At 46.3% G+C, this 9892-nt stretch overlaps 1 protein-coding gene across 5 annotated transcripts in view; it reads left to right on the top strand.

Annotated features, from left to right (window-relative positions):
• Window positions 1–9626, top strand: part of esrp1 (epithelial splicing regulatory protein 1) — an 18435-nt gene extending 8809 nt beyond the window's left edge. For 2 of the 5 annotated variants that reach the window (XM_055904234.1, XM_055904233.1), the window contains exons 12-15: window positions 4364–4541; window positions 5047–5173; window positions 6101–6227; window positions 7166–7254. In XM_055904234.1, the coding sequence (XP_055760209.1) occupies window positions 4364–4541; window positions 5047–5173; window positions 6101–6202 (407 nt within the window). In that variant the 3' untranslated portion in view covers window positions 6203–6227; window positions 7166–7254. Of the gene's footprint in view, window positions 1–4363; window positions 4542–5046; window positions 5174–6100; window positions 6228–7165 lie in introns of all 5 variants that reach the window. The other 3 variants (XM_055904232.1, XM_055904231.1, XM_055904235.1) reach the window with 2 other exon arrangements.
• The last annotated feature ends 266 nt before the right edge of the window (window positions 9627–9892 follow it).

The following is a 9892-nucleotide window of genomic DNA, read 5'->3' as shown; positions in this document are numbered from 1 at the left end:
TAGTGATGGTGATGTCTAGTCATTGAGCTCTGGTGTGTAGTGATGGTGATATCTAGTCATTGAGCTCTGGTGTGTAGTGATGGGGATGTCTAGTCATTGAGCTCTGGTGTGTAGTGATGGGGATGTCTAGTCATTGAGCTCTGGTGTGTAGTGATGGGGATGTCTAGTCATTGAGCTCTGGTGTGTAGTGATGGTGATGTCTAGTCATTGAGCTCTGGTGTGTAGTGATGGGGATGTCTAGTCATTGAGCTCTGGTGTGTAGTGATGGTGATATCTAGTCATTGAGCTCTGGTGTGTAGTGATGGTGATGTTTAGTCATTGAGCTCTGGTGTGTAGTGATGGTGATGTCTAGTCATTGAGCTCTGGTGTGTAGTGATGGTGATGTCTAGTCATTGAGCTCTGGTGTGTAGTGATGGTGATGTCTAGTCATTGAGCTCTGGTGTGTAGTGATGGGGATGTCCAGTCATTGAGCTCTGGTGTGTAGTGATGGTGATGTCTAGTCATTGAGCTCTGGTGTGTAGTGATGGGGATGTCTAGTCATTGAGCTCTGGTGTGTAGTGTTGGTGATGTCTAGTCATTGAGCTCTGGTGTGTAGTGATGGGGATGTCTAGTCATTGAGCTCTGGTGTGTAGTGATGGTGATGTCTAGTCATTGAGCTCTGGTGTGTAGTGATGGGGATGTCTAGTCATTGAGCTCTGGTGTGTAGTGATGGTGATGTCTAGTCATTGAGCTCTGGTGTGTAGTGATGGGGATGTCTAGTCATTGAGCTCTGGTGTGTAGTGATGGTGATGTCTAGTCATTGAGCTCTGGTGCGTAGTGATGGTGATGTCTAGTCATTGAGCTCTGGTGTGTAGTGATGGTGATGTCTAGTCCTTGAGCTCTGGTGTGTAGTGATGGTGATGTCTAGTCATTGAGTTATGGTGTGTAGTGATGGTGATGTCTAGTCATTGAGCTCTGGTGTGTAGTGATGGTGATGTCTAGTCATTGAGCTCTGGTGTGTAGTGATGGTGATGTTTAGTCATTGAGCTCTGGTGTGTAGTGATGGTGATGTCTAGTCATTGAGCTCTGGTGTGTAGTGATGGTGATGTCTAGTCATTGAGCTCTGGTGTGTAGTGATGGTGATGTCTAGTCATTGAGCTCTGGTGTGTAGTGATGGGGATGTCCAGTCATTGAGCTCTGGTGTGTAGTGTTGGTGATGTCTAGTCATTGAGCTCTGGTGTGTAGTGATGGGGATGTCTAGTCATTGAGCTCTGGTGTGTAGTGATGGTGATGTCTAGTCATTGAGCTCTGGTGTGTAGTGATGGTGATGTCTAGTCATTGAGCTCTGGTGTGTAGTGATGGTGATGTTTAGTCATTGAGCTCTGGTGTGTAGTGATGGTGATGTCTAGTCATTGAGCTCTGGTGTGTAGTGATGGTGATGTCTAGTCATTGAGCTCTGGTGTGTAGTGATGGTGATGTCTAGTCATTGAGCTCTGGTGTGTAGTGATGGGGATGTCCAGTCATTGAGCTCTGGTGTGTAGTGATGGTGATGTCTAGTCATTGAGCTCTGGTGTGTAGTGATGGGGCTGTCTAGTCATTGAGCTCTGGTGTGTAGTGTTGGTGATGTCTAGTTATTGAGCTCTGGTGTGTAGTGATGGGGATGTCTAGTCATTGAGCTCTGGTGTGTAGTGATGGTGATGTCTAGTCATTGAGCTCTGGTGTGTAGTGATGGGGATGTCTAGTCATTGAGCTCTGGTGTGTAGTGATGGTGATGTCTAGTCATTGAGCTCTGGTGTGTAGTGATGGGGATGTCTAGTCATTGAGCTCTGGTGTGTAGTGATGGTGATGTCTAGTCATTGAGCTCTGGTGTGTAGTGATGGTGATGTCTAGTCATTGAGCTCTGGTGTGTAGTGATGGTGATGTCTAGTCCTTGAGCTCTGGTGTGTAGTGTTGGTGATGTCTAGTCATTGAGCTCTGGTGTGTAGTGATGGTGATGTCTAGTCATTGAGCTCTGGTGTGTAGTGATGGTGATATCTAGTCATTGAGCTCTGGTGTGTAGTGATGGGGATGTCTAGTCATTGAGCTCTGGTGTGTAGTGATGGGGATGTCTAGTCATTGAGCTCTGGTGTGTAGTGATGGGGATGTCTAGTCATTGAGCTCTGGTGTGTAGTGAAGGAGATGTCTAGTCATTGAGCTCTGGTGTGTAGTGATGGTGATGTCTAGTCATTGAGCTCTGGTGTGTAGTGATGGTGATGTCTAGTCATTGAGCTCTGGTGTGTAGTGATGGTGATGTTTAGTCATTGAGCTCTGGTGTGTAGTGATGGTGATGTCTAGTCATTGAGCTCTGGTGTGTAGTGATGGTGATGTCTAGTCATTGAGCTCTGGTGTGTAGTGATGGGGATGTCCAGTCATTGAGCTCTGGTGTGTAGTGTTGGTGATGTCTAGTCAATGAGCTCTGGTGTGTAGTGATGGGGATGTCTAGTCATTGAGCTCTGGTGTGTAGTGATGGTGATGTCTAGTCATTGAGCTCTGGTGTGTAGTGATGGTGATGTCTAGTCATTGAGCTCTGGTGTGTAGTGATGGTGATGTCTAGTCATTGAGCTCTGGTGTGTAGTGATGGGGATGTCTAGTCATTGAGCTCTGGTGTGTAGTGATGGTGATGTCTAGTCATTGAGCTCTGGTGTGTAGTGATGGAGATGTCTAGTCATTGAGCTCTGGTGTGTAGTGATGGTGATGTCTAGTCATTGAGCTCTGGTGTGTAGTGATGGTGATGTCTAGTCATTGAGCTCTGGTGTGTAGTGATAGTGATGTCTAGTCATTGAGCTCTGGTGTGTAGTGATGGTGATATCTAGTCATTGAGCTCTGGTGTGTAGTGATGGTGATGTCTAGTCATTGAGCTCTGGTGTGTAGTGATGGTGATATCTAGTCATTGAGCTCTGGTGTGTAGTGATGGTGATATCTAGTCATTGAGCTCTGGTGTGTAGTGATTGTGATGTCTAGTCATTGAGCTCTGGTGTGTAGTGATTGTGATGTCTAGTCATTGAGCTCTGGTGTGTAGTGATGGTGATGTCTAGTCATTGAGCTCTGGTGTGTAGTGATGGTGATGTCTAGTTCTTGAGCTCTGGTGTGTAGTGTTGGTGATGTCTAGTCATTGAGCTCTGGTGTGTAGTGATGGGGATGTCTAGTCATTGAGCTCTGGTGTGTAGTGATGGTGATGTCTAGTCATTGAGCTCTGGTGTGTAGTGATAGTGATGTCTAGTCATTGAGCTCTGGTGTGTAGTGATGGTGATATCTAGTCATTGAGCTCTGGTGTGTAGTGATGGTGATGTCTAGTCATTGAGCTCTGGTGTGTAGTGATGGTGATATCTAGTCATTGAGCTCTGGTGTGTAGTGATTGTGATGTCTAGTCATTGAGCTGTGGTGTGTAGTGATTGTGATGTCTAGTCATTGAGCTCTGGTGTGTAGTGATTGTGATATCTAGTCATTGAGCTCTGGTGTGTAGTGATGGTGATGTCTAGTCATTGAGCTCTGGTGTGTAGTGATGGTGATATCTAGTCATTGAGCTCTGGTGTGTAGTGATTGTGATGTCTAGTCATTGAGCTCTGGTGTGTAGTGATGGTGATATCTAGTCATTGAGCTCTGGTGTGTAGTGATTGTGATGTCTAGTCATTGAGCTCTGGTGTGTAGTGATGGTGATGTCTAGTCATTGAGCTCTGGTGTGTAGTGATGGGGATGTCTAGTCATTGAGCTCTTGTGTGTAGTGATGGTGATATCTAGTCATTGAGCTCTGGTGTGTAGTGATTGTGATGTCTAGTCATTGAGCTCTGGTGTGTAGTGATGGTGATATCTAGTCATTGAGCTCTGGTGTGTAGTGATGGAGATGTCTAGTCATTGAGCTCTGGTGTGTAGTGATGGTGGTGTCTAGTCATTAAGCTCTGGTGTGTAGTCCCGTGTAGCTCAGTTGGTAGAGCATGGCACTTGCAATTCCAGGGTTGTGGGTTTTGATTCCGACCGGGGACCAGTATGAAAATGTGTGCAACACTGTAAGGACTCAAATGTAAAACAGTCATGGTGATATAATAGTGAGGTCATTAGTGGGGTCAGGAGTCAAGCCCAAACACACGTCTGTAGAAACTAAAGGTTTTCATTTAGGAGGGTCGTTGTTGCAGAAGCCTCTCCTAGAAACAAACTACGACGGGGACCATGTCACATAGCCATTGTAGACGACTGGGAAGCACACTGTAGTCTGCTCACAGCAGCCATCTTTAGAGGGGACCAGGGGATCTGTAGTTCTCTGTGTTCCGTGTTGGGCATGTGTCCTTTCCGTGTCCTTTCCTTGGCGTGTTGTCTAACTACCCCCCCACCCCCAATCCCCCCTCCCCAGGTCTGTCTCCTCCCTCCTACTCCTTCCCACCCGTCCCTTCCATCCTGCCAGCTGAGGCTGCCGGCCTCTTCCCTCCCATTGGGCAGGTGCTGCTGAGTCCCCGCCCCCTAGGACCTGGACACGCCTACTACCCAGCTAGCACTCAGCTCTACATGAACTACACTGCATACTATCCCAGGTAAGGACTATTATGGGTTGTGGGGAAGGACATACACAAGGGTAGTTAATGATATCAGTGCCCCAGATAAGAACTGTTAGCCCCATAAACCATCCAGTCATACACTGTAAGTGCCTTGGGGGCTGGGAGGGAGGAGACATACACAAGGGTAGTTAATGACTGAACAGTAGTGTGGTATCAGAAGGAAGAGCAAACAGCACTAAGACCACAATTACCTTTCTCTCCCCTCCCCTCCTCCCCTCCCCTCCTCCCCTCCCCTCTCTCTCCTCTCTTCTCACTCTCTCCTCTCTTCTCACCCTCTCTCCTCTCGTCTCACTCTCTTCTCCCTCTCTCTCTCCTCTCTTCACCCTCTCTCTCTCCTCTCTTCTCCCTCTCTCCTCTCTTCTCCCTCTCTCTCTCCTCTCTTCGCACTCTCTTCTCCCTCTCTTTCCTCTCTTCTCACCCTCTCTCTCTCCTCACCCTCTCTCTCCTCTCTTCTCCCTCTCTCCTCCCCCTCCCTCTCCAGTCCCCCAGGTTCTCCCAACACTATAGGGTACTACCCCTCCCCCACCCCCCTGCCCTCCCCTGGGGGAGTGGTCCGTATGCATGGCCTCGCCTATAAAGAACTGCTCAACACCATTCAGGGATACCAGGTAAACTGTGTGTGTGTGTGTGTGTGTGTGTGTGTGTGTGTGTGTGTGTGTGTGTGTGTGTGTGTGTGTGTGTGTGTGTGTGTGTGTGTGTGTGTGTGTGTGTGTGTGTGCGTGCGTGCGTGTGTGTGTGTGTGTGTGTGTGTGTGTGTTTGTGTGTGTGTGCACTTGGACGTGTTTAACTATACTTGTGGGGAAGAGAAGTCCCCGCAAGAATAGTAAACAAACATGTTGTTAGTCCCCACAAGGTGAAATGCTATTTCTAGGAGGTTTATGGTTAAGGTTGGAATTAGTGTTAGGGTTAGAATTAGGTTTAGGAGCTAGGTTTAGGGGTTAGGTTTTGGCGTTAAGGTTAGGGTTAAGGTTAGGATAGGTTTAGGGGTTAGGAAAAATAGGATTTTGAATGAGACTGAATTGTGTGTCCCCACACGGTTAGATATACAAGACTGTGTGTACGTTCATGTGTGTTAGAGAAGATGTGTGTGTGTGCAATGTGACTGGTATAGTATGTGTTGCCGTGTCCTCTCATGTCTCACGGTCGATCCAAAGGAAGTATTCAAATCTGCTAATGGAGGAGTGTACTATACTGTCAGGTATCCACTGTGTTTGCCTGGAGGCTATCAAACAAGTTAGTCAGGTCTACCCTCCCTGTTCTGTTCCCTCCCTCACAAACACCCCACAGGCATTCTGTTGGGTGGATCTCCACTGCCTGCATGGACTTGATTTACAAGAGGCTGCTCCTCACTGATACATACTCTAGGAAATAGCCAGTGAGTTCAGCCTGTGCTAATGAACACTAGTTTGTAAATGAGGGTGATACTATATACTGTAGATAAATCAGCAGTAAGCATCTTGTAAAGGCTGACTCTTCTGAACATACAGCCCAGCCTGTCTCAGTCCCCTGTGTCTCTGTCCCCCTCAACACTATAGTACGCTACTGAGGATGGCCTTGTGCATGCTCATGCTAACATGCACGATCACGATCCCTCCCGGACCCTGCTCACGCAGCCCAAAGAGTGGCTGTGTATTTAAGAGGTGTGTCCTAGGCAGGCGGAAGGTAAGGATTGGCTGACAGGGTCATGGGGCGTGTTTCTCCTTTCCTTCGTCTCCGGGACGACGTGGTTGTGGGTGTGGTTTGAGATTCGGGGTTACTAGGGGGTCACGGAGTCTAGCTAGGGGGGATTTCAATGCCCCAAACCACACACTGTAAAAAAAGATGATGGTTCCACCAGAGAATGTTGTGTTGATCGGGACACTGAGTAGAAGTCCCCCCCCCAACCACTGGTCCAGGATCAGATCTGTGGTTAGAATTGGGTGTGTTGGATAATCTGATCCTAGATCTGTGGCAACCAGCTGCAATAGGATTGTGAGTTTGTTACAACATTTTTGTTGAGAAAACTCACAATCCTATTCCAGCTGATTTCCTTCTTGACATCTATATTTTTACACTGCGGATCAGATTACCCCACAAACCCAAGGATCAGATTATCCCACACATCAAATCCTAACCTCAGATCTAGGATCAGATTTTTATTTAATTTAACTAGGCAAGTCAGATAAGAACAAATTCTTATTTACAGTGATGGCCAAGGAACAGTGAGTTAACCGCCTTGTTCAGGGGCAGAACGACAGATTTTTACCTTGTCAGCTCGGGGATTCGACCTAGCAACCACTTTGGTTACTGGCCCAACGCTCTAACCACATTCTCTGGTGGAACCTAGAACCCTACCTGTTCTATATGGTCAATTTCTACCTGGTGCTGTCTGACTCAGCCCTTCCAAGGTGTGTTCCCCTTTCCTCCCTGGGGCGCTGTAGTGTGCTAGATAGTGTTATCACTGCTGTATTAGTGTCAGGTGGGGAGGTGGTGGACTAGGTGATGGAATCCTCTGGTGCTGGGACAAGGAAACCTTCAAACCACATAGACTCCTTTCCTTGTACTGACGTTTTCTCTCTTTTCACTTCCCTCTCTCCCTGCCTCTCTTCCTCTCTCTGTAGAGTCCTATGGAGGCATTGCCTGTACTGAGCAGTATGATTGGTCAGTCCAGCAGCAGTGATGCTCTGATGCCCTTCCCCCCTCTCCTGACCAAGCAGGGACGGCACTACCTGGACCTAAACATGTTGTAGAAGGCTCAAAGATCCACGCACTGACACTCACTACCCACACACTATACCAGGGTGTCAAACTCATTTTACCCCAAGGGCCGCAGTGGGGTTTCACCCAGATCTGGAGGGCCACAGTGGGGTTTCACCCAGATCTGGAGGGCCACAGTGGGGTTTCACCCAGATCTGGAGGGCCACAGTGGGGTTTCACCCAGATCTGGAGGGCCACAGTGGGGTTTCACCCAGATCTGGAGGGCCACATTGGGGTTTCACCCAGATATGGAGGGCCACAGTGGGGTTTCACCCAGATCTGGAGGGCCACAGTGGGGTTTCACCCAGATCTGGAGGGCCACAGTGGGGTTTTACCCAGATCTGCAGGGCCACAGTGGGGTTTCACCCAGATCTGGAGGGCCACAGTGGGGTTTCACCCAGATCTGTGGTTATATTTCCTTTTTTTACATATATAAGACATGGCTCTCTATATTAAACTGTGCCGAAAGTTTGACACTCCTGCACCACAATATCACACAACACACACATGCACCCCCCACCCCCCCCCCTAACGGACATGTGGGGGAATGTCCTGGTCACCAGCTCTGATCTGTGTTCCCTGTCTGAGTTTTGTGGTATATACAGTGTATATGCATGAGAGCAGAAATGTATTTTATATCAGAGCTTTGCCTCAGCCAAACAGCAGCTCTGTCTTTATATTGCACATAGTATTTTTAAAAAGCTTTCTAGAGACGTTCTAAGATGTTACAACCACTTCAGGAGACTGTTAGAAGTAGAGCTGCGTTTAGTACTAATTATTGATCTGAACTTTTCTTCATGACTTGCATACATTTGTGTATGTGTGTAAGTGCTTGTGAATGCGTGTGTGTGTGTGTGTGTGTGTGTGTGTGTGTGTGTGTGTGTGTGTGTGTGTGTGTGTGTGTGTGTGTGGATGTGTGCGTAAGTGCGTGTGTGTATGTGTGTGTGAGAGAGAGAGAGAGAGAGAGGAATGTGCATGTATATATTTTATACTGTCTGTCTAAAAACGTTATATTACATTTTATTTCTTTATACTTTCTATAATTTTACAATCCAATACTAGAACATTGTATTAGGAAGCCTCCTGCATGAAGTTAGTAGTGCCAGCTACACTCAGATGTTTACATGTTATGGCAAATATAAAGCACTGCTAACCAATCAGATTACTATACAGACTATACTGTATATCAACAGCATAGTGTCCGACATAAAAGTTACATGTAGTTAGTCAAATGCTGAATCACTCCCACACCCCTCCCATCTAACCTGTTTATGTTTGCCTAGTTCCACTCCACCCTTGCCTTTTGTATGTGACGCCAAGCTGAGCCCAGAGCCAGGAGATTACTATTCCTGTTGCCGGTGGTGTAAAGTACTTAAGTAAAAATACTTTAAAATACTACTTAAGTAGTTTTTGGGGGGTATCTGTACTTTAATATTTATATTTTTGACAACTTTTACTTTTACTCCACTACGTTCCTAAATAAAAGTATGTCTTTTTTACTCCATAGATTTTCCCTGACACCCAAAAGTACAAGTTACATTTTGGATGCTCAGGCAGGACAGTAATATGGTCCAATTCACACACCTATCAATATAACACGTTGTAATCCCTACTGCCTCTGATCTGGCGGACTCACCAAAATAAAATACTACGTTTGTAAATGAATGTACTTTTTTACAACAGTTTAGTACTTTTTCTACCACTGTCCTTAAGGACATTTAAAACCAGATACTTTTAGACTTTTACTAAAGTAATTTTCTATTATCTTCACTTTTACTCATGTATGACAATGGAGTACTTTTTCCACCACTGTACTTAATGACATTTAAAATCAGATACTTTTAGACTTTTACTTAAGTCATTTTCTATTAAGTCATCTTCACTTTTACTCAAGTATGACAATTGAGTACTTTTCCACCACTGTCTATTGCCTTACCCAGCTCGGTCCCAACTCACTGTGATGGAGATTTACCACTGTGCTCTCTGATTCCTTACTGTAATGTCACTGTGCCTGCATGGCTGCATCTCAACAGTCTACTTCACTGACATAAAAGGACATATTGTTCTTATCTATCATGAGTTTTCAGATCAGTGCAGACTAAGGAGGGGAGGCAAGGAGAGGACTGTGCTTCAGACTATTGAAACTCAACCAGTGTGTTTTACTCCCATGAAGGCCAGATTAGACAGAGCTATAAATGGCCCATGATGATGTAATACGTTAATGATGTAATACATTGATGTCTGCTGTGACTGTGGGTCCCTGGCTGTCCAGGGAACTCTCCTGTGACCACACTGACAGTCTAATAAATAGAACATGTGAAACAAGCCTGTCTGGGAAACTCATTGATTACAAATCAAACGCACTGTCTGCGAATTCATTATTCATTACAACAATCAAGTGATCAAATTGGAGTGAAGAACCTATGATGAGTTGGTCTGTGATTTGCTGCGTTCACACACTCCCACACCTCTCTCGTACTGCTAAGGTAAGGCCGCTGTTGACAGAATGTGGCTGGAAGAGGAAGACTGAGAACTCCCTGCCACGGTGTACTGACTCTCAGTCCCTCACACCTTCTCTCACACTCTCACAA

This window comes from Salvelinus fontinalis, chromosome 38, assembly GCF_029448725.1.
Source record: "Salvelinus fontinalis isolate EN_2023a chromosome 38, ASM2944872v1, whole genome shotgun sequence".
Lineage (NCBI taxonomy): Eukaryota > Metazoa > Chordata > Actinopteri > Salmoniformes > Salmonidae > Salvelinus > Salvelinus fontinalis.
The sequence above is the reverse complement of the archived record's forward strand: the minus strand, read 5'-3'. Positions and strand labels throughout refer to the sequence as shown.